Source organism: Halichoerus grypus, chromosome 15, assembly GCF_964656455.1.
Source record: "Halichoerus grypus chromosome 15, mHalGry1.hap1.1, whole genome shotgun sequence".
Taxonomy (NCBI): Eukaryota; Metazoa; Chordata; class Mammalia; order Carnivora; family Phocidae; genus Halichoerus; species Halichoerus grypus.
In genome coordinates, this window is record NC_135726.1 from 44,623,578 (window position 1) to 44,648,681 (window position 25,104).

General features: G+C 45.0%; 1 protein-coding gene and 1 pseudogene across 1 annotated transcript; both read right to left on the reverse strand.

The window, feature by feature from the left end:
* Window positions 1–15,005: 15,005 nt before the first annotated feature.
* Window positions 15,006–18,048, reverse strand: KRTDAP (keratinocyte differentiation associated protein). Its single transcript, XM_036108576.2, has 6 exons — window positions 17,928–18,048; window positions 16,501–16,539; window positions 16,367–16,408; window positions 16,143–16,187; window positions 15,439–15,486; window positions 15,006–15,168 (listed from the first exon to the last, which is right to left on the reverse strand). The coding sequence occupies exons 1-6, from the start codon at window positions 18,012–18,014 to the stop codon at window positions 15,130–15,132; spliced, it is 300 nt and encodes a 99-aa protein (XP_035964469.1). The 5' UTR covers window positions 18,015–18,048; the 3' UTR covers window positions 15,006–15,129.
* A 5,507-nt stretch (window positions 18,049–23,555) lies between these two features.
* On the reverse strand, window positions 23,556–24,829 carry LOC118545969 (COP9 signalosome complex subunit 9 pseudogene; annotated as a pseudogene).
* Between the last annotated feature and the right edge of the window lie 275 nt (window positions 24,830–25,104).

The following is a 25,104-nucleotide window of genomic DNA, read 5'->3' on the forward strand; positions in this document are numbered from 1 at the left end:
TAAGGAGGGCACATGTTGTGATGAGCACTGGGTGTTATACACAACTAATAAATCATTGAACACTACATCAAAAACTAGTGATGTACTATATAGTGGCTGACTGAACACAGTAAAAAAAAAAAAAGGAAAAGTTAGAAATATTGGAAGAATGATCAAAATGTGACACAGAGACACTAAGTGAGCAAATGCTGTTGGAAAAATGGCGCCGACAGATCTGCTTGACATAGGGTTGCCGTAAACCTTCAATTTGTAAAAATAAATGCAGTTATCGCCACGGTGCAATAAAAAAAAAAGCACAGATGAAGTATATGCCTGTATAGAGTACCAGCAGCTACGTGTTCAGAGACCCTCGTCCATGTGGACAGTGCTAATCCTTCCACACACACCATTCAGCTACTCCTTACAAAAGCACAACCGGTACTGCCTGACTTTTCTGCTTCCAGAAAGGGAAATTGAGACTTAAGAGTGAACATTAAATCACTTGCCCGATATCTCACAGCAACTACGTGGAAGGGGTAGGACCAGCACCTGGGCCTGTGTGACTCAGGAATCTGAACTCTCAGCCATTATCTTATACCACCTCCCCAAGCAGAGCGTGACCATGCACGCACACGTGAGTGTGCATGTGGAATTCTGAAAGGCTCTGCAACAGACAACAGTGGTTACTTAAAGAGTTAGGGGAAGGGGAAGTAGGTCAACTTGCATCCGCTACTTAACATAATTCTGTACTGTTTATGTTTTTTCAGTGGACAGGCATTATTTTGTGATAAAAATACAAAGACTTAGTTTAAGTAATAATTCTGCTCCCCAAATACAGAAGAAAACTCAAATTAGTCCAGCATTTAGGCCCTGTTTACTGAGCAATTACTATGTCCTATGCTGAGCGCTAAGAACTTCACATTTAAGACCTCACTGAATTCTCACAACTGTGTCTGGAAGGAGGGTATTATCATTCACCCCCTTTACAGAAAAGGAACCTGAGGCTCAGGCATGTGAAGACCTCACCAAGGTCACATAACAATGCAGGGACTCAACTCAGGTCTGACCGGTTTCAGAGCCCATGCTTTTACCTACTAAGTATGCTAGTCGTGCAGGAATGATCACGCTGAAAATAGTACCAGTTTAAGTACTTACCATGGGCCAGACCCGTGCTCTTCCTGCATAATGTCATCAAATCTTCATAGCAGGGTGCCCGGGTGGCACAGTCGGTTAGGCAACTGACTCTTGATTTCAGCTCAGGTCGTGATCTCAGTGTCGTGAGATCAAGCCCCGAGTTGGGTTCCATGCTTAGCTGGGAGTCTGCTTAGGATTCTCTCTCCCTCTGCTCCTCCCCTCATTCCCCGCGCGTGCTTGCGCTCTCTCTCTCTCTCAAATAAATAAACCTTTAAAAAAGACGCCCATGGCAATCCCAATTTTATAGATGAGGAAACTGAGGCTCAACAGAAAGGAAGCCACTTATTTGCCCATGGTCACCTAGCAGAACTGGGACTGGAATCCAAATCACTGTACACGTATCCACCAAGAAAAGAGACAGAGCTAAAATAAAACAAAAGCACTTAGGGGTGCCTGGGTGGCTCAGTCAGTTAAGCGTCCAACTCTTGATTTCCACTCAGGCCATGATCTCAGGGTGGTGAGATGGAGCCCTGCATCAGGCTCCACGCTCAGCAAGGAGTCTGCTTGGGATTCTCTCTCTCCCTCTTCCTCTGCCCCTCCCCCACCTCACGTGCACACATGTGTACATTCTCTCTCTCAAACAAACAAACAAAGGACCAAAAAACAACAAAAAAGCACTTATTTGCAATTCAGGGAGCACAGATTTGGGTAGCAACCAAAATTGTGTCCCTCCCCTGGGAACAAAAGTCAAGGGTTTTTAAAGACAAAAGGGAATGCTTGTACATATTGTTTACAAAGAATTTTGATTGGTGTTGGTGACAAAAAAATAATCTTAACTGAATATAATCAGTTGCTAAGGCTATCATTAAGCAAAGCCTCTTACTGTTGCAGGTGTTCAGGCTGAGTCCTTGCAATATTTGCAGTTTGGCCCAATTCAAAAGTTCATGGGTTTCACCAGTGGGAGCACATAAGGCCCATCCATTTAATGGCTTCCCAGCTCCATCTTAAAACCCCTTGACATAAGTGACCCCATGTCATTTCACCTTTCACACATGACACTGGCACCCACCCAGTTGCTCAGGCCCAAAACTCAGTAGTTACCCTTGACTCCTTCCTCTCCTTCCTTTCCCTCCCCATGTCTAATCCACTAGGTCCAGTTGGTTCTAGCTGCCGAGGTACATGCTCATTTCTCACTATCCAGCTACTTCTGCCCCAGTGGAAGCCACAGTCAACTCTTATCTGGGCCACTGTAAAGGCTCCCCACATTTCTCCATGCTTCCATTCCTTCCTCTTGGCCCCTATCCCATTTGCTCTCTACACTGCAGTCAACGTGGTCTTTTTCAAATCTCTTGCTAAATATCCTCTCATGCAGCCTTTCTCAGGGTCTTAGGAGAGAATCAAGCCCTCCAGAGAATGGTATGAGTGATTGTTTTCTCAATTTTCCTAAAGATGATACTAGCTACTAGCTTTTTCTCTCTAATACAATAGATGACCTACTTCATTGCATGTAATGGATGCCTCAGAGTGTCAGGGCTTGGTTCTCTGCAAGACTAGGTGGAGAAGGCTGCAAAAGTTTCCTGTCATGTTTCGAATACCAACGGCTAGAGCCTACTGGGCCCTGGTGACCTACAGGACACCACATTCCCACCTCTGCAGGCTCATTTCCTACTACTTTTTTCCTGCGAACAAGAGCTATTTTCCATTTCCCCCAATTATAGAAGCCTCATTCCTGCTTCAGGGCTTTTGGAGAGTCTGTTCCCGCGGCCTGGAGTTCCTGTGCCCCAGGCCTTCCATGGGCAGCCCCTTTAGGTTAGTTATTCAGGCCTCAGCTCAACTATTACCAGCTCAGAGAGGCCCTCCCTGACACCTTAAAGAGACATTGCCAATTCCGGCTATTCCACTGCCTTTGTTTTCTTTCTTTCACAGCACTTATTTATCATGATCTGAAAGTGCCTTCTTCCTGTATTCACTTACCTATTGTGTGTCTCCCCAGTTAGAGCTGAGCACCACAGGCAGTTTTATTTTCCTCACGGCTTCATCCTTGATAACCAGAAAGCTTTTTCACAGGGAAGCAATCTGCAAAAAAAATGTGCTCAAAGAATTTATCAGACATTCATTATGTGCCAGTCACTGGGCTATGAGCTTTGCAATGTGTCCTATCAACCCAGCACTGTCCAATGAAAATATAATATAAGCTATTTTTAATTTTCTAATAGCCCCATTAAAACAGAAAAGAAACAGATGGAATTAACATTAACATATTTTATTTAATTTAACATGTTCAAAGTATTATCACCTCAACCTGTAACAGACTTTAAAAGAGAGAAAGGGGCGCCTGGGTGGCTCAGTCCTTAAGTGTCTGCCTTCAGCTCAGGTCATGATCCCAGGGTCCTTGGATCAAGCCCCGCATCGGGCTCCCTGCTCCGCGGGAAGCCTGCTTCTCCCTCTCCCACTCCCCCTGCTTGTGTTCCCTCTCTCTCTGTCAAGTAAATAAATAAAAATCTTTTAAATAATTAATTAATTAATTAAAAGAGAGAGAACATTTTTGGTACTCCTCCATCCCTCCTCTCTGCCTTCTGGGTCACGAGGAGCTCTGAGCTGCCTCAAAGTATGGGGACTCGCAGGCTCCCACTTCAGGACCGAACCCCAGTGTCCCCCCCAAACTGCATCTCAGCTTTCCCGCCTGTTTTGTACCTCTCGGTGTGCACGCACCCCTCAGGGCCTGTATCCCGAGAAAGAGGGTAGGCAGTTCTCAAGTGAGGCCTGAAGATGCCTTCCTGTGGCAGACGCTAAACCCAAACTGGTGTGATACCGGGTCAGCGCGAGCTCCTGGGCCAGCCACTCTTTTAACCGGAAATGGGTCGGAAAGCGCCAGAGCAGGGACGCCAGAGCCAGGGAGCATGCGCAGGTTAGTTCCAACCGGAAGTGCACCGGGAAAGAAGGGAAGCGCTTGGTGCGACGACTGAAGGCTGTGGTGTCCCTCCTGACAAGAAGCGGATGGGCCCGGATGGCAAAGCTCGAGGCCCAGGCCAGCGAGCAGGGCGAGCGGAGGAGGAGGTAGTGTTGGTGTCTGAAGCCGAAGCCGAGTTGAAACCGGAAATTGACTTCTCCACTGCGGATATAAGAACTGTAAGTTTGGGCTTCAAGGGGAGGGTTTATTCCTGAGAAGGGTCTTTGCGGGGAGGGAGCTGGACCTCAGGGATTCTCTGAGGTCAGAAGAGACTTTGGGGGGACTTCTTTGATGTATATCAAGAAATGAAACAATACAAGGGGCGCCTGGGTGGCTCAGTCGTTAGGCGTCTGCCTTCGGCTCAGGTCATGATCCCAGGGTCTTGGGTTCGAGCCCCGCATCGGGCTCTCTACTCAGCGGGAAGCCTCCTTCTCTCTCTCCCACTCCCCCCGCTTGTGTTCCCTCTCTCACTGTGTCTCTCTCTGTTACATAAGTAAAATCTTAAAAAAAAAAAAAAAAAAGAAACAATACCAAAGCACGCTTTGTTAAAACATTGCGCCATGTTTTAAAGGTTTACATGGAACGAATTATACAAAAGTATATCTAGGGCAATAGGATTGTGAAGACGATTTTAGTTATAAGAATTAACAAGGTGGCCTGGTAATGGGACATACTTTTTAAGTAGTACGGTGAATGAGATCACGATCTCTCAATCTGGTCAGTCTGCCTCGCTAAATAATCTCATTTGGGGATAATATAAGGAGTCAAAAGTTAGTCTTCCTGTCGCTTGCTTCCATAGGGGTGGCACCCCAGATGTTCTTTTAGGCGATCATGAGGAGGGCTGTCCTGAGAATAAGCTGTAAGGGGGATCTGTGGATAGTTGGAGGCCCTGAAGGATCTTCTCATCAGGTCGCCAGTGCTGGAGGGACATTGATCCCTGATGCTACGTTAAGAATGAGTGATGAGGAGCGCTGTGTGTGGGGAATGAGGTGTGTCATGGTGGGGGAGGGTCTCTGAGACTGTCACAGTGACCCTGTGATTACACATCCTATCAGGAATTTGGGGCATCAGAGGGGAGAGACACTCTGGGACTTTAAGGTAGGGATCCTTGCCTATTGGAGAGGGAGTGAGAGAATCATATGAAGGGAGGTTCTTGCTGTGGGAGATATTTGAGCCATTATTGTAGGGCCAGGATTGTGTGGTACCTTGGAGAGGGGCCTCTCAGCGGGAACAGGTGAAGGGAAGTTACTGTTTGGCAGTCTCTGACAGAGGCTTGATTGATTAAGCATGCCCAGATGTAGGCACAGGCTCAGACAAGAGAACCAGTCCTTCATTCAGTTCACGAGTGTTTTTGAGTACCTACTCTGTGCCAGGCACTACATGCTAGGCATACACTGGGAAAGAAAAGAGTTCCCATGAGCCTCATGGGACTGATCATCTTCTAGGCCAGCTGTATCTACTAGAAATGTAATGTGTGCCACATGAGTAATCTAAAATTTTCCAGTAGCCAAATTTTGAAAAAGTAAGGAGAAACAGGTGAAATTAATTTGAATTTTAATATGTTATTGAACCTAATATATCCAAAGTATTATTTCAGTATGTAATACAAAAAATAATAGTGAGATACTTATATTCTTTTTTTTTTTTGTAATGTCTAAAGTTTGATGTGTGCAAAATGCCCATATCTCAGTTATGGTTAGTCACATTTCAGGTGCTCAGTAGCCACATGTGGCTTGTTGCTACTGCATTGGACAGTGCAATTCTAGAGTAATATAAAGATAACAAATTGTAGGGGCGCCTGGGTGGCTCAGTTGTTAAACATCTGCCTTCAGCTCAGGTCATGATCCCAGGGTCCTGGGATCGAGCCCCACATCAGGCTCTCTGCTCTGCAGGAGGCCTGCTTCTCCCTCTCCTACTCCCCCTGCTTATGTTCCCTCTCTTGCTATATCTCTCTCTAATAAATAAATAAATAATTTTTTTAAAAAAAGATAACAAATCGTAGGTGTTTTTAGTGATGATAAATGTGCTGAGGGGGTAGCACCAGGAGTGCTGTATCAGCCACAGAATTCCCTCATGGCTGAAATGGCTTTGGGCAGGTTGAAATTAAAGTGTCTTTGTTGTCATTGCTTTAAAATATTTGATTATGAGATTTTTCATACATACAGAAAAATATGATAAACCATACTGACAAAGCCTGGTGTACACATTAATTTTATCCATCTTAACATTTTGCATAACCTATTTGCATCAGATTGTTTTAAGAATTAAAACATTACAGGGGCGCCTGGGTGGCTCAGTTGGTTAAGCGACTGCCTTCGGCTCAGGTCATGATCCTGGAGTCCCAGGATCGAGTCCCGCATCGGGCTCCCTGCTTGGCAGGGAGTCTGCTTCTCCCTCTGACCCTCCCCCTCTCATGCTCTCTCTCTCTCTCTCATTCTCTCTCTCAAATAAATAAATAAAATCTTAAAAAAAAAAAAAAAAGAATTAAAACATTACAGGGGCGCCTGGCTGGCTCAGTGTGTAGGACATGTGACTCTTGATCTTGGGGTTATGAGTTGGAGCCCTGAGTTGGGTATAGAGATTACTTAAAAAATAAAATAAAATATTTTTTTCCAAAGATTTATTTATTTATTTTAGAGAGCGAGCGAGAGAGTACGCATGGAGGAGAGGGGCAGAGGGAGAGAGAGAATCTCAAGCAGACTCTCCCTGCTGAGCACAGAGCCAGACACGGGGCTCCATCCCACGACCCTGAGATCATGACCTGAGCCGAAATCAAGTCAGATGCCCAACCGACTGAACTACCCAGGTGCCCCAACTCTATCTCATTTTTACTGTTGAATACCTACCATTCCACTGGATGGATATACCATATTTTAGTTTTCCATTCTCTTATTGATGGACATTTAGGTGGTTTCCACCTTTAAGCTCCTGCAGGCATTGCTACTGTGAAAATCATTTTACCTACTTCTTTGTGTATACATGAAGAGTTTCTAGCATATCTTTAGGAGGATAGTGGGTGCACATATCCACAACTTTGTACCTCAGTCTTGATTCTATCATTCAGGACTCTGATGAGAAATTTCAGTGACAGCAAGATAAACCCAGCCATGCTTTTCTCCTTTGAGTTTTACTTTCCTTTGTGTAAAATGGACATGATAATGGTACTTACTTCATAAAGTTCTAAGAATTAAATAAGAACATGAAGGTGAAGTACCTAACACAGTAGCTTACACTTGGTGGGCCCTCAATACCTGGGAGCTTTTTATGTCTTACGGAGACAGGAAATTAAGATGGTTAAAGGTCTGCGGCTTTGGAGTCTAACAACCTGGGTATAAAACTTGGCTCTGCTATGTCCTCCCAGGCTGCCCTTGGGAAAGACACTTCACCTTTCTGAGCTTCCATTTCTTCATCTGCTGGAAGAAAGCAAATGAATGCAGACATGAATATCAGTTCTCCAAGTATGAATCTGTCTGGGTCCTGATCTGACTGGAGATGAGATGTATAGCATAATAAGAACAGCTGCCATTTGTTAATATGAATGAAGTTGGGCTAATATTTGTTGAGTGTTTCTTAACTCCTATGAAGTACCAATATTATTCCCACCTTACAAATGAAGAAACTGAGGCCTTGACAGCATGGCCACATGGAAGTCACATAGCTAATAAAATGGTAGGAATGGAATTTGAACCACATCTGACTGATTTAAAAACAAAACAAAAACAAAACAACAAAAAAACCCAAAAAACAAAAACCTTGTGATCTAAACACTAGGCAGTACTGCCTTAATGCTTTCAGCAGCTGTCCATCATTCACAGCAGTGGTTTCCAAATCTTTTTTTTAAGGAATGGAAGAATTTTGTCCAGCAAAATCTTATATGGAACCCCTGTAGATAAAGCAAACAAAGTTAGGACTAGTGTAGTTAAAGTGGGGGTAATATTGTAGGCGTGGGCGGGTTTAATCCTGACTCTGCCAGGTACTGGCTGCGTGAGCCTAAACAAATTACTTTATCTCTCTGAGATTCAGTTTCTTCATTTGTAAGATGGGGAAATGATACCAACCTGCTAGCGTTGTTATGTGGATCAACTGAGATAATATATGCAAAGCACTGGGCATACAGCCTGGCTCGTGATAACAGCCAAATAAGGGTAGCTGTTGCAGTTGTGGCTGTGGCTATGACCACCTTCACTGACCACAGGATGGAGTGGAAATCTCTCAGCCTTGCATTCATGCCCTCCATCATCTGACCCAACCTGCCTTTCTAGCCTTCAACACCTCCACAATAGCCAAGCTGAATTACAGCGTCCCAGGCCGGGATCCCGCACTATCAGTTCAGTGTGTATAGCTTTGTCCGTGAATGGGGACCATCTTTTGTCCTTTGTCCTCTCCCTTGCTCCTAAAGTATGAAGGTATGCTTTTTAAAAAATATTTTTAAAAACTTTTATTAGGGAAATTTTTGAAATATACAAAAGTTAGAAAAGCTAGTATAATGAACCCCCATGTATCCATCACTTAGCTTTAGTAGTTACCAACCTTATTTCCTGTATATACCCCAGCCTACTCACCCCACCAGATTAAATCCCAGTTTATCATTTCATCTGTAAATTCATCATTATGTATCTCTAAGGTAAAGATTCTTTTTTAAAAACATAACTACAGTACCATTTCACATCGGAGAAAGATGAATAATTTCTCAGTATCAATCTGTCAGTGTTCAGTTTATCATCTCATGAATCTTTTTTTTAGTTGATTTGTTCAAATCAGGATACAGACAAGATCTATACATTGCATTTACATGATATGCTCCTTAAATTTGTTTTTATCTTTAAGTTCCTTCTCCCCTTTCTCTTTTATTCCTACAATATTTTTGTTAAGGAAATAGAGTTATTAGACCTCTAGAATTTCCCATGGGAAATGCAGGCCATGGGGGGAGGGGAGGGGTTGCTAATTTCTCCCTGGAACCCTTTACCAGGTTCCTCTGTACTTTTTCCCCCCTGCAAACTGGTGGTTAGATCTAGATTCCAGAGGTTTAGTCAGATTTGGGGTTGAGTTGTGGCCAGAATACTTCACAGTGGTGATCCATCCCTTCTCTTGTATCAGATTTGCAGAGACAGGTCTCCTTATAAGTCTTTTAGTGCCGGGTGGATCCATGGGTTCACAGGGGGTCAGCCCGACCCACCACTCTAAAGTTCCCTGTCAGCCTTTCATCGGGCAGTTTTAGCAGTCATTGGCGCCAGCCTCAGTCCATTATTTTATTAAATCTTGCCAAAAAATGGTAATATTATAGTTCTATTGTTCCATCTGCATTTATTAGCTGCAAATCCTTGTATAAAGAAAACTTGTTGGTTTGCCCCAAGGTACATTTATACAAGAAAGAGAATAAATGCTTTAGCCATTCCCCTTATTTATCAGTTCTCAAAATCATGAATTGGTTCTCAGCAGCCTCTGAAGGTAACCAAAGAGGTTGTTGTTGTTGATTTATTTTTTAAGTTTTTATTTAAATTCTAGTTAGTTAACATACAGTGTAATATTAGCTGCAGGTGTACAATTTAGTGATTCAACACTTCCATGTAACACCCGGTGCTCGTCACAAGTGCACTCCTTGATCCCCATCGTGCATCCGACCCACCTCCCCTCTCACAACCATCAGTGTGTTCTCTATAGCAAAGTCTGTTTCTTGGTTTGCCTCTCTCTTTTTTCCCCTATGATCATTTGCTTTGTTTCTTAAATTCCACATATGACTGAAATCAATCAAACCGTTGTTTTTTAGTCCCATCGTTAATGCCCTGCTCAAAAGTTACTTCCCCTAGTGTTCTTACCCTGACTCAAAAGGGATTTCTCCACCCTGCTCAATTTAAACATGTCTTTTCTAGTAGCATCCAGCACTTTCTGTCTGTGTACTTCCTTTATCTTCAGCTGGATCATAAGCCCTCAGAAGGCATTTCTACACGGCACTTAACATAATGCCTCGGGCAGTGCTTCTCAAACTTCACTGTGCATCCGAACCATGGGAGGGGGCATGTCTTGTTAAAATGCATATTCTGATTCCTTAGCTCTGGTGTGGGCTGAGAGTCTGAATTTCTCCCGAGGCAGGTGATGTTAATGCTGCTGGTCTAAGAACTACACCTTTTTTTTTTTTTTAAATCAATTGATTAACATATACTGTAGTATTAGTTTCAGAGGTAGAGTTTAGTGATTCATCAGTTGCATATAACACTCAGTGCTCATTACATCAAGTGCCCTCCTTAATGCCCATCACCCAGTTACCCCATACCCCCGCCCCCCTTCCTCCAGCCACCCTCAGATTGTTTCCTGGAGTTCAGCATCTCTTATGATTTGTCTCCCTCTCTGAATTCATCTTATTTTATATTTCCTTCCCTTTCCAGGACTATGTTCATCTGTTTTGTTTCTTAAATCCCACATATAAGTGGAATCATATGCTATTTGTCTTTCGCTGACTGACTTATTTCGCTTAGCATAATACCCTCTAGTTCCATTCACATTGTTGCAAATGGCAAGATCTCATTCTTTTTGATGGCTGAATAATATTCCACTAGATATAGATATAGATAGATATAGATACACACTCACACATACACACCCCACATCTTCTTTATCCGTTCATTTGTCAATGGGCATCTGGGCTCTTCCATAGTTTGACTATTGTGGACATTACTGCTATAAACATTGGGGTGCATGTACCCCTTTGAATCAGTATTTTTGTATCCTTGGGCAAATACCTAGCAGTGCAAATTTGCTGGGTTGTAGGGTAGTTCTATTTTTAACTTTTTGAGGAACCTCCATACTTTTTCCACAGTGGCTGCACCAGTTTGCATTCCCACCAACAGTGTAAGAGGGTTCCCCTTTCTCCACATCCTTACCACCATCTGTTGTTTCCTGAGTTGTTAATTTTAGCCATTCTCACTGGTGTGAGGTGGTATCTCATTGTGGTATAGACTCCACCAATAAGGACCACACTTTAAGTAGCAAAGAGGGGAGTGCCTGGGGGGCTTAGTTGGTTAAGTGTCTGCCTTCAGCTCAGGTCATGATCCCAGGGTCCTGGAATCAAGCCCCGGGTCAGGCTCCCTGCTCAGCGGGAAGCCTGCTTCTTCCTCTGCCTGCCAATCCCCCTGCTTGTACTCTCTCTCTGTCAAATAAATAAATAAAATCTTTTAAAAAAAAAAAGTAGCAAAGAGGTATGGTGAATGTATAGGAAATTGATTTTATTCATTCAGTAAGAAATACCCAGTCTGGGGCACCTGGGTGGCTCAGTCAGTTAAGCATCTGCCTTCAGCTCAGGTCATGATCCCTGCTCAGTGGGGAGCCAGCTTCTCCCTCTCCCTCTGTCCCCGCACTCATGCTCTCTCTCTCTCACTCTCTATCTCAAATAAATAAATAAAGTCTTTAACAAAAAAAATAAATAAATAAGAAGTGCCCAGTCTGGGCCAGTTCATGGGCTGGGCCCTGTTACCTTAAAATGCAAAGGGTTGTTTGCTTGTTTGTTTGTCGTATTAGAGAGTTTTCGTTTTTAACATATTCTTTTGAATATGTAAGAGTGCACAGAGTAAAAAAATTTTTTTCATAAAATCCAAAAGGACTCATAATGAAAGTACATCAGTCCCCAGAGGTGAAAGCTGTTACTTCTTGAGTTTTATTCTAGAGCTATTTTATGCATGTAAGAACATCTATTTTTACCATCTTTTTTTTCCAACATATTGCTCACACTGCTCTGCTGCTTTCTTTTTTCATTTTACTATATCTTAGTGATTGTTCATATCTCAACATGTATCTCTACATCCCATTTAATGGGTGGCATTATCCACCCAAGACACATTTGTGGTTTGTGTGAAGTATCCAGTGAAGTGTGACTCCGTCCTGGCTTCTTCCTCATCCTACACGTTTCACAGGGAATGGGGGGTCTCGTCTTCCATTCTTTGAATCCTCTGAATTACCTGGCCCATGTTGGTATATTATTGTCAGTTTCATTTGATCTAGAGTATATCCATCACTCATTTACACAAACATGTCTACGCTTCTTTTTTCTCCATAAGATTCCGGTCTTCATAGACTCAAATTATTGCTTTTCTCTGTAATTCCCTTAGCACTCACAAGTTACTCAAAGATATTTGCTTGTTTTAGTAATATCTTATTGTGAAACGTTACATATATGTGTGTATAAAACGTATATTGACAGAGTTCAGGACATGCTACCCCAAAATATGGTGCCTCGGCATACTGAATATTTCAGCTGAAGGAATTTGAGAAAACAGGTGCAGGAAGGACTCTTTGACCTTCCCCTGAAGCAGGTCCTAAGACCTTCATGTGAGAAGTACCCTCCCTATACCCTGAGGAAAGGATCATCTTTATCTTCAGGAGGGAGGACACCCTCCCCCAAGAGGAATTTGAATGAACAGGCCTTGCTGAGTTTCCCCCAGTTTACCACACTGAGTTTATACCCCCTTTGTCCTATCACATTTCTCCATGACTTTCCACTCTTCTTCACCAAACCCAACACAAAAACACACAGTTTTAACTACTTCTTCAGGTCTTCATTTCCTTATGAAGTCTCCCATGTCATGTAAAATTTATATTAAATAAATTTGTATGCCTTTCTCTTGTTAATCTGTCTTTTGTTACAGAGACCTAGCCAAAACCTAGAAGGGTAGAAGGAAAAGATTTTTTTTCCCTCCAATATGATATATTTAAGGAAAAAATAAAAACATGAACAGTAGACGCCTTCTGTCACCAGCCCCCTCTGGGTGCCCTTCCCCTATCACATGATGGTCTCTCCCCTGAGAGGTAACTATGGTCCCGAATTTTATATTAATCATTCTCTGAATTTCCTTTTCTCAGTGGTTCTGAAGCTTTAGTGCATCAGAATCATCTAGAGAGCCTGTTAAAATACAGATTGCTATGCCCCATCGCCAGTTTCTGATTTAATAGATATGGGGTGGGGCCCAAGGATTCGTGCTTCTTATAAATTCCCATGTAATGCTGATGCTGCTGATCGAAGGTCTGCACTTTGAGAACTACTGCTTTATCTCAAAGATGCTCGTGACTTGTTTGTGCTGACTCTTGGCCTCCCCTAAAACCTAGCCACTCAATACATACATCTTGAGGATCTCCCCACCTTCTTCCTCTACTCTAGTTCCTATCACTGCAATTATGAGCATTCAGTCTTTGCTAAATATTTTAATTGATTGTGGTACGTGAGCACCCTCCATTTTTTTTTCTTTTCTGTCAATGATCCCATTTATAAGTTGCTTCCCGTTTGTGTATGTGTCTATGATTTTTAGTTAACCAGGAGGAAGGGGTATAAGCAACATGTACATGTTTTATTTGTCTAGTCTGGAAGCTCTTTGGAAGCAGGAGCCAAGTAAAGGGTTCAGAACATGCCACCCCAAAATACACTGCTTTTTGCATATTGATTATTTTAAACTGAAGGCAATTGAGAAATAGCAGATGCAGGAAGGGCTCTCTGACCTTGCCCTTTCTACCATAAAATTTTCCTTGAGAAAGGTGCCCTCCCTGTACCAGGAAGAGAAGAACATTCTTATCAGCAGAGTCTGGGAATGAATTCCAGTCTGTACAAACAAACATACTAAAATAACCCTTATCTCCCATTAGTTTCCCCTATGTATCCTAATCACTCCCACAACTTCTTGCCCCCAATCCAAGCCCCTTTGTCTCGTCACATCCCTACAATCTGTCATTCGTGTGTAAAAAGGTACATAAGCTTTGGGGCCTAATGGCTCCTTTGAGTCTTCCTTTTTCCTCCGAAGACTCCTATATAAGTGTAAAAATATATTAAATGACTTTGTATGCTTTTCTCCTGTTAATCTGTCTTATGTCAGTTTAATTCTTAGGCCAGCCACAGAATTTCAGAGGGTAGAAGGAAGTTTTTGCTTCCCTACCCAAGTTTAATTTCCCTTTGTAGTCCACTTCCTCAAGTAAGCTACAGGCCACAGTTTGCAAACTCAGTCTCTGATAGAGGCCAAAAGGCAGTGTAAATAAGTGAAACTTGCCAAGGGAAATTTTACTGATCTGGCACCACATCCTGTAAAGAGGGCAGCTGTTACTTGGATTTAAGCCAATCTCAAGTCCGTTGCTCTCCAATTTTCCCAGTTCTCAAGAGAAACCAGAAATAATCTCAACTAAGTCAACATTTTAAGTACCCAGAGCAGACACAGAGATTCCATACAGAATACATGTGCAGAACTGAGATGGAATCCGTTCCATGTTTCAAGACCTTTGCAGTAAATGGATGGATGGATGGATTGGTGAGGGAGTCAATAATGAATCTGGGTCACTGGGGCAGCTCTCTGGGGGATTGGAGGGAACGCGTCATTGTCGAGCACCTACCATATGCCCAGTCCCCAGGGGCTTTACATACCTTATCTCTTTTGACTTTCATAACACCACCACAGGGTAGTTATTATCATTCTTGTTTATTTCCACTCTCATTGCACAGATAAAGAAGTGGAGGTTTAGAAAGGCCCAGGATCACATCACTACTTTTCTTTATTTATAACCTACCTAATTCTTAAAAAAAGATTTTAGATGAGCTCATATGATTTCAGCTGGCTTCTGAGCCTGGGATTCCAGACAGCTCTCTTATACCAAATTGCCCCCACCAAGGGAATCAGGTTCTCAGAAGGCAGGTGGGGAAGGTACCAGTAGTTCAGGGAGGGAAGCAGGTTTGATTACTTGAAAATCTTAGTAAACAACTCACAGAGTCATGTTCCCCAAGTACGTCAGCCAGTACTGAGAAAGTAAGACACGGCATCTTTTGCCATCTTGATAAGCCCTCCCCACTTCCTCCTACATCACTGCTTACTACCCTCTCAGAATTCAAGATTTCTGCCTACGAGCCTTGGAGCCTACTTCATCCTAATTCCCTTCTAGAGCCAGATGGGATAAGGACAGACACAGATACAGAAGCTGGTAGATTGGAAAACATTTTATTGGTGTTACTGAGCCTAGAGAGAGCACTTATAGAATGGTGACCAGAGCCCACACTAGCCCCTCTTCCAGTGGGTGTCAGCAGTGCTTGGTCTTGAAGGGAACAGTCACTGGGCATCAGGAGTTGCACTCCTCAAACCCTTCAGCTGGAGGGAGAGAGGGTATGGTCAGATTGGGGACCCTTGGGTGCGGGGAGCTGGAGTCCTCCATGAGGAAGCCCAGAACAGCATGGGGCAGAGATAGAAAGGAATCCTTGCCTTGATCTGGGTTCTCATTCTCTACAGTAGCTGAGACTTCCCTTAGCTTCAGTGAGAGGACGGTTTATCCTCTGTTACCCGTCCTCACCCTTCCTCCCAGATGGTCAACTTCTTCCCCCATCCCCAGCTTCTGTCCTTGTACTGCCCACCGCCTCTTACCTTAGGAAAGGCATCCCAGTTGAGGAAAGGAAGTTTCCTTTTGATAGACTAAAAGAGAAAAAAAGAATGAGAGTGATGTGATACAAGTCAGGTGAACACGGATCAGTAAAGACTCAGTGAATGAGCTCTCGGTAGTGGCAATGGTGTTATCATTTACAGTTACAGGAAGATCTTATTTTTCCTGAGCCCTTTTTCTGTGTCTGCCTTATACTACCTGCTCCATAGGCATGCCTTCATTTGGTCTGCACAGCTACCTTTTGAGGTAGGTACTGGCGGGCCCACATCAGGGATGAGGAAGTTGAGGCTCAGAGACATTTGCGTGAGGACACGTAGAAGTACGTGCAGAGTCGTGTGATGTAGGCCCCAGTGCCTGCGCTGTCACTGACTTCACCCTCGAAGTGCCAGTAAGACACCCAGCTTAGGGCCTCAGTTTCTTCGTAGATGATAAAGGGACTCAAATAAACTCCTGTCTGTTTAAGTTCTGCCTTTTCTGGAATTGTCTTTGTGGCTCTGCTCCCCCACTGCCGTGTTAGGAAAATAGGTGTGGCCATGTCAGCGTCCTCAAGAAACTTTCTTCTGTCAAGCAGGGCAGTTACTCCCTCCTAGAGCTCAGGAAAAAACCAAAAGGGCTAGAACTAGAATGTGTGGACCCTACGCTGGAGAGACCACAGACAGTCAAGGAGAAGGGGTGCCCACGCACTTACCTCAAAGAGGGCGTGCCAGTTCAGGAATTCATCGGGCTTAAAAGCCTGTGGAGACAGGGAGACCAGAAGAGGGTCAGTGCCAGGGGAGGACAGAGCTCAGCCCGCAGCCCCCTGGAAAAGGTGAGGGGTCCACGGCGGCTTTGCAAGCTGTTGACTAAGGCATTGGTCTCCTTTATGGTGTGGATGTTTGGGGGTGGGGGTCAGCACTGGAGAATGGTACTTACAGAGCGCAACTTGTCGATGTTCAGGAAGTTAGCGTCAAAGGCCTAGGCAAAGAGACGGGGTGTTAAGAAAGTGGCAAAGGAGCACAGAAGAGGGCACAGACTCAGGCTGGAGTGTGGGAAAACGGGGTGTTTACCTCAGGGCCTGCCGCATAATTACCAATGGTGGTTTCCTCCTGGAAGGTGAAGGGGAGAAAACCAAAGGATCACATAATGGCGAGTCCTTGTCCCCAAACCCTCTCTGCCAGCCCTGCCTTCCTCCATAGGCCAGTCCCCAAGGATATAGCCCATTCTCCACCACAGGGCCTCAGATAGCCTGCTCTGTTCCAGTAAGACAGATGGTTGACAGCAAGGCAAAGAAGAGAGATTGGAGAGTGGTGTGTGTGAGACAGAGAAGCTAAAAGCCCAGGCCTGCATCCATGGTAGGCAGCAGATGCAAGGGATGGAGAAGAGAGGACTCCTCCCGAGAAAATCGGGCTAGTGTTGCTGTGCATTTGACTTGGGGTGTTCTTGAGACTCCTACACTTAACCCATAGAGCTGGGTGGGGGAGATTAGCACACAGGTAGGAGCCAAGCTGCCTAGGTGCCCTGCCTGCCTTTAATTAATTGAGGTTGGCTTGCTTTGTGACTATTGCCACCAAAGTCGGAGTCACCATTTCCCTCCCCCGTGTAGTCACTGCCCCAGACCTCAGTGCACCCCATCTTGTTCTCCCTACTTTAGTTGCCTGGCTTCATTGTCCCTTATTTCTTCCTTTCTACAATAAAGGTCACAAATGGGTATCCTATGGGCTAGACCCAAATGTTTAGCTCTCATAGTAGTTTGGCTTGTTTCTTAATTTGAATAAAACATTTTTAATTAGTAAGAATACATAAATCAGATTTCTGGTTTCTCCCAAAAATTTAAAAACTCTGGCCACACTGGGTACATTTTCCTGCTTAGCAGCAGTCAGATAGGTATACAGACTGTCCCTTTTTAGATTGGGCAGGTTCACTCCACCTTCCCTGGGGCCCTACCAGCCTGCTTGCTCACTGACTTCACTTGCTTGGGTCCCAAGCAATTGTGTATGTGACCCCATCTCAGACTTTTAAATCCAGCATGGACACTCTCCCCCAACCTGGGAGAAGATGGGGAGAGAGGGGCCTCCAGCTTCCTCCTGACTAGAGACTGCCTCTTAAGGATCCTTGCTATGGCCTAGGCTCCAGAGACAGTAGGGAGCTCCCAGTCACCTGGAAGCCATTCCCTGGGAGACAGACGAAACACAGGTGAAGGCTGAGCCCAGACGACGACCCCAGCCCCTGTCTCCTCCCAGGATTCAGTTGTCCAGCCTCCGCCTATACTCTCACCATCCCTTCCAGAAATAAAGCACCTCCATTTACATGTCTTCCTGGGAATGTTTTATCTACTTCCTCCTTTCTTCCCTTCCTCAGAGCCCCTGCTTTTCATTCAGCCTCTGATAATCTCCAAAAATAGGAGCCACGCATCCAGTAATGCATTGAAGGTAAAGAAATGGAGGACTAAGCAAGGTAATAGGTAAGAGAAAGAGAATCCAGGTGATGTGCTCACCTCAGAACTACCCAGGGAAGCCCCCTGAGCAGAGTGGAGTGCCAGAAGAGAGAGAAGAACCACAGCAGGAAGAACTGGGATCTTCATGGTGTCAAGTTTGGGGTGCTCTGAGGCAGGGCCTCACCGCTTGCCCTTTATATTCCCAGGGAGGTGGATGTGAGCAGAAATGGGGTCCCCACCCCACTGACTCACCCCCAGATCCCATCACCCACCCCTGGGGCTCTGGGAAGGGAGGTGTAGACTGTTCCCCACTTACCTTGAATTTCTCAATGCACATTCTGCCTCAGGCACTAGGAAGGTGAGATGGCAATGGGGTGCTTCATGCCAATGGAGCTGGGATGGAGACAGGTTGAACCTGTCCCTCCAAAGGATAGGCTGTGGCACCCAAGCAACCTCTCCTTTCGCCTTTGTCTCTTTCCCTTATATCCTTCATTCTGCTCTTATAATTCGGGCTTTTTCCCACCCTACCCAATTATGTATAAACTCCTTAGACTGGCATCGAAGGCCTTCCATGCTCTGGCCTCGACCTGCCTTTCTGACTTCTTTTACTCCTTTGCACATGACCCCACATTCTGGCCAAACTGGACTCCCTACCAAATAAACCCTTCTTGGTCCTCCAAGCATCTTCCCGTGCTCTTGCTTATTTCTAAAATGCCCTTCTGTCATCTCTAGTTCTCAGAACACAACATCCATCTTGGATGAAGCTTCCCTGATTTTTCCCATCATCCCTCACTCCCCCCCCCCAACTCCCCATACCCTTCCCTTCTTGGAATTGCCATAGCAATTTGTTTGTTTCTCCCTGGCATTGTACCTGGGATAACTTATGCTCTTCTCTTATTTCTCTCTTAGAATATTAAGTTCCTTGAAACCAAGAACTATATCTTAATCACCTTTATATGCCCCTACACCATGCCTTAGACAGAGGACAGGTGGAGCCAGCATTTGTTAGATTGGATAAGTTAGGGTTCAGGCATCCTTCCACCAAGTTGTACACTTTCCTCCTTTAGGGCTGGACCCCTCCTGTTATCCAGTTGCCCATCTTTTACTCTTGGGTCTTCAGAGAGATGACTGTCTTGAACAAAGACAAGGAATAGAGAGCACAGATGTGGGCGGGGGAAACAACAAAAATGCAAAACAGTTCTTAAAGATACCCAGTTGGAGATAGGATCTAGGTCCTGAACTCTGAGTGCCTTCTCCATTTCATGGAGTTTATCCCACCGCCCTGCCCCACCCCCCAACTTGGGAGTTGTATCACCTCAAAGTGACAAAATATTCTAATCAAGCCACCTTCTCTACCTTCTCTACTATGAGGTTCAGGTGGCCCAGCCGGTTCCTGGTGTCATAGGGAGGGGCGGGGAAGTAGACTGGCACTGCCAGGACAAAGCAAGACCTTACTTGAGAGCAGGCCTCTTTACCCCGACCTGATGCAACACACACAGATGGCAGATCTTCGGGAACCCCAGAAGTTGGCGCTTCTGTTCAGTTCCCATGCTGCCCCCACAGCCCACTCTCGGCCCCTCTGTAGGCTCAAGAGGCCTCCTCTGTCTTTGCGGAGCTACCTGAGGAGACAGGGCTCAAGGAACACTCACTAAGCACAAATGGCCAGGTGGCAGGGGCTGTGGCCAATAGTCAGTGCTGCTGGAGGGGACGAGCAACAAAATGCCTGAGGCGGGTGGAGCGCCTCTCAAAAGGTTTTCTGGAGGACACAAGTTTTTAATGTGTAATGGATTCTTCCTAATTAATTAACGGTGACTGAAGGAGCTCATTAACCACCATTCTGTCAGCCATAGGGTCAACTCTGGGAGCAGAGGGAAAGAAGAATGGACAAAGGAGAACGGATACTATATAATCACCTCCACTTAGGCATGCTAATGGAGGAGCACTTTGGCCTGGGTGATCCAAAGCAACAGATGAGCCAAACACCAACATCTGTTTAGCTCTAGAGTTCTTTTGTAACAAATTGACTTCCCAGTGTTTTCCTCTCCACTGAATGCTAATGCTGCTGATAATGTTAGCCAATTTATTGATATCTTATTATGTGGCAGGCCTTGTACTAAGTGCTCTAAATGAATGATCTCATTGAAAAAAGCACAGTGATTCTATGAGGTAGGTACTATAATTATCCACATTCTACAGGCTGGGGAACCACAGCATGTAGAGGTTAAGTAACTCACCCAAGGTCACACAGCCCGTGTATGGCAAGGCCAGCATGAGAACCCGGGAGTCCAGGGCCTGCACCTGGATTGCGCCTGTGCTGTACTGTGGAGTCGTGTCCTCCAAAGGACCTCACCAGCCCACGTAGTGCCTTGCATGAGTCAGACCCACGCCCTGAGAGTTGGGGGGCAAGCTGCATTTAGCCCCCATTGGTCCCCTTTCCCAGGTGTCCCTTCATGGCGTGCAGCCTGCATAGCCCTAGGTGGCAGCTCCAAGCATATATGCATTAATTTCAGTGAGTTAACCTGTACACTTTTGGCAAAATGAACACAGAAAATTAAGAGATTAAGGGCCCTCCACGAGTGTATGCCCCAAAATGAACCTGCCATTGCCTCAGACTCCAGGTGCCTCTTGGAGCACCTTGTTGCACCAAGTGTGAGTTTAAAGACCATTGACTCGTTCTAGTTCTGGCTTTACAGTTCTGGTGTTTAAAGATAGGTACTTCTGTATAATGCCCCTGAACACAATGTGCACAACCGAAGAAATCCGTTCTCGCGCTGGAGAAGAGAACTGGCTGTGCTCAACAGCTTTGTTTCCACTTGGTACCTTCCTGATGGATCTTCAAGGGCAATCTTGGCTTTACATGATTTATGCTATATGTGCTAACTTTAGAATGTAGCATCTCTGTACTGCCTCAGTGGGTTTGTGTTTCCTGCGTGCCCAGTGTCCCATGGTTGGGCAAGTGGGGGGAAGAAGGGGAGGGGATTCTCACCATCCCAGCAGTTTGGGTGATGGGTGGGAGGAGAATCATTGGATTTCAGCAGCTCTTTGGATGCATCACGTGGGGTTAATGGTGTCAGGCAGAGTCACACAGCCTGGCTCTGCATCAACCCATCTCCAAGTCCAGTTGATGTTCTAGTTCCCTCTCTGAGAGTACCAATAAACCCCTGTTTTCCCACAGGCCTGCCCCCACCCCACCCCATATCTGCCAGAACTTGAGTGTGGGTAGGAGGCAAGGCCCAGCCCTGATTGCTACATTACAGACACACCTAGGGGCTGGGAGCCAGCCTCGTGGGTTCAGAGAGGGAATGCGGGATTTGAAGGGTTGCACACTGGGGCCTTGGGACCTTGGTGAACACCTAGGTGAAAAGCCTAAAATCTTTGAAGAGAAAAGGAGCTGGCGTGTGGGGTATTGGGAGGCAGAATTCGGGACATCCCTGTCCCTTCCTTTCCTGTGCCTCTGCCAATGTTACTATCACACCCCAGAAAGCAGCCATGTTGTCCAGCAGGTCTGGTTTCTTCCTTTGCCACCCACTTTTTGTCCCTGTGTATCCTTTGCTTATTAAACTCCCAGGAAGACTTCCTGGATCAATCCCACTGAATTCTGATCCCTCCTCCCATTCTCTCATTCACAAATACTGAGCAGCTATTTTGGCTCTTGGCACTGGGAATTCAAGATAGATAAGATACCTTGTCCTGTGGAGCTTATGTTCCAGTGGAGAAGACAGATCATAATCTAATTTTTTTTAATTAAGGAACAAGATAACTTCATAGAATGACAATTCTGGGGAGAAAATAAAACAGGTACAATGTGATTGTGATCAGGGAGGTATTCTTGGTTCCGCTGGCTGGGTGGGGGAACATTTGAATGTAGACCTAAAGTAATTAAAGCTCCAGTCTTCTGAAGACCTTGAGCTGTGGGGAGAGATAGCAGCAGTGTTCCTTGAGAGCTTCTCCCAGCAGGTCTGGGTTGACAAGGAAGAGGGAGGCCGGAGCTGGATCATCTCTAAGCCACCATGAGGAGTTGGGATTTCATTCTATGGCTACTGAAAAACTTGTGGAGGATTCTGAGCATGGATCCTTCCTGGCTGTCATGGGAGAATGGATTTTAGGGAAAAATGAAAGTCAGAGACTGATTCAGAGGTCCAGGAAGGAGAAAGGAACATCTTGCCCTTTTATTAGAGAGTCCTTTACACCAGAGGGCCTTTGCCTGCTTCAGGTGGCACTTTGAACTTTAAAGGGCTGCCTTGAGCCCTTTGGACCAGGAATACCCTGACGGTCTAGAACCACGTTGACCACCTCAACCTCTCCTGCTGTCCCTCAGGGATTGGCTCCAGGAGACCTGAGTTCCAGCTCTTTCTGATTCATCACCCACACTCCAGGAAGCTAGCTGTCAGTCAGCCAAAGAATTGAGTGTCTGCCTGGGGAGAGCTGGGTTCTCCTCCCTGTGGCTTCCAGGAGGTACTGCAAGGCCCTCCCTACACAGCTGAAATCCAAGACAGACACACCTTGGAGGACAGGCACACCTTGGAGATAATTGCAGGTTGGGTTCCAGACCACCACAATAAAGCAAGTAATGCAATAAAATAAGTCCAATGAATTTTTAAATTTATTTCTAAAATATTATTAAAGATTTACTTATTTGTTTTAGAGAGAGAGAGAGCACGAGCATAGGGAGGATCAGAGGGAGATGGAGAGAGAATCCTCAAGCAGACTCCCCGCTCAACAAGGAGCCCGTCACAGGGCTTGATCCCAGGACCCTGAGATCATGACCTGAGCCAAAACCAAGAGTTGGATGCTCAACTGACTCAGCCACCCAGGCACCCCATTGAGTCAAATGAATTTTTTGGTTTCCCAATGCACATAAAAAATATGTTTATACTGTAGTCTAGTAAGTATGCAATAGCATTATGCCTTAAAAAAACAACATACCTATCTTAATTTTAAAAAACACTTTATTGCTAAAGGATGCTAACTATCAAGTGAGCTTTCAGCAAAGTGTAATCTTTTTGCTGTGGAGGGTCTCGCCTCAATGTCCATGGCTGCTGACTGATCAGGGTCATGGTTGCTGAAGGCTGGGGTGACTGTGGCAGTTTCTTAAGACAAACTGAAGTTTGCTGCATCAATTGACTCTTCCTTTCATGAACAATTTCTCTGTAATATGTGATGCCTTTGGATAGCATTTTACCCACAGTAGAACTTCCTTCAGAACTGGAGTCAGGCCTCTCTCAAATTCTGCTGCTGCTTTATCAACTAAGTCTGTGTCATAGTCTAAATCTTTTGTTGTCATTACAACGATCTTCACAGCATCTTCACCAGGAGTTGATTCCAACTCAAGAAACCGCTTTCTTTGCTCATTCATAAGCAGCAGCTCCTCATCCCTTCAGTTTGATCATGAGATCACACAATTCAGTCCCATGCTCAGGCTTTACCTCTAATTCGAGTTCTCTTGCTGTTTACACCACATCTGCAGTGACTTCCTCCACTGATGTCGTAAACCCCTCAAAGTCATCTACAAGGGTTGGAATCAGCTTCTTCCAAACCCCTGTACATGTTCATATTTTGACCTCTTCCCATGAATCACAGATATTCTTAATGGTATCTAGAACAGTGAATCTCTCCCAAAAGGTTTTCAATTTATTTTGCCCAGATCCATCAGAGGAACCACTATGGCAGCTATTGCCTTACAAAATGTTTTGTTTTTTTTTTTATGACATCACTTTTTAATTGAAGGACAAAAGTTGGTCACATTCAGAGATAAGCGGGCCTCATGCAGATAGTTAAAACCATCCTTCTCTTTCTTGGTTAACCATCTCTTAATTTCAAGTAACATCCATGAGTTCTTTAGGACTATCTGAAATTGTCCTCTGAGGAACTCCGCCACACCACCTCGTAACACACATGACCACACGCACCGCTGGACGGCGTCTCACTGGATATCATCATCAAACAGATCTTCAAAATCATTAAAAAAGTCTGCATGAACTGCCTTCTCATTGGCTGCCAAGTCCATCAGGAGCCCTGTGCTGCCTCCTGCCTTGTCCAGGTCCACGTAGGGCCCGGCGCCCTCAGGGAACATCTCGTCCACTGCCCGCTTCATCTCGCCCGCCGGGCCTCCCGCCTCCCCGGCCCACTTCCGGCCCACCTCACAAAATATTTCTTAAGTAATAAGACTTGAAAGTCACAATGACTCCTTGATCCATGGGCTGCAGAATGGATGTTGTGTCAGCAGGCATGAAAACATGAATCTCATTGTCCATCTCCATCAGAGCTCCTGGGTGACCAGGTGCATTGTCCGTGAGCAGTAATATTTTGAAAGGAATCCCTTTTTTCTGAGCAGTAGGTCTTAGCAGTGGGCTTAAAATATTCAGTAGACCATGTTGTAAACAGATGTGCTGTAATCCAAGTTTTGTTATTCCATGTATAAAGCCCAGGCAGAGTAGATTTAGCATAATTCTTTCAAGCCCTAGGATTTTCAGAATGGTCAATGAGCAGTGGCTTCAACTTCGTTACCAACTGCATTCGCCCCTAATAAGAGAGTCAGCCTGTGCTTTGAAGCTGTGAAGCCAGGCATGACTTCTCGCCAGTTTTCCAAGTCCTAGACGGCATCTCCTTCCAGTAGAAGGCTGTTTCATCTATATTGAAAATCTGTTGCTCAAGTCCTTCAGGAATGACCTTAGCTAGATCTTCTGGGTCACTGGCTGCAGCTTCTACATCAGCACTTGCTGCTTCACCTTGTGATTTTTTTTTAATGTCATGAAGACAGCTTCTTTCCTTAAACCTCATGAACCCACCTCTGCTAGCTTCCAGCTTTTCTTCTGCACCTTCCCCACCTCTCTCAGCCTTCACAGAATTGAAGAGAGTCAGGGCCTGGCTCTGGATCAGGCTTTGGCTTAAGAGAATGTTGTGGCTGGTTTGAACTTCTATCCAGACCACTGAAATTTTCTCCGTATCAGCACCAAGGCTGTTTGCTTTCTGATCAATCATGTGCTTACTAAAGTAGCACTTTTCATTTCCTCAATGTACTTTTCTTTTGCACTCACAAACAGCCAGCTGGAGCAGGAGGCCTAGCTGCTGGCCTGTCTCAGCTTTCCACATGCTTTCCTCACCAAGCTTAGTTATTTCTAGCTTCTGATTTAAAGTGACAGACATGCGACTCTTCCTCTCACTTGAACACTTAAGAGGCCAGTGTAGGATTATAAATTGGCCTAAGTTCTTTTCTTTTTCTTTTTTTTTTTTTTTT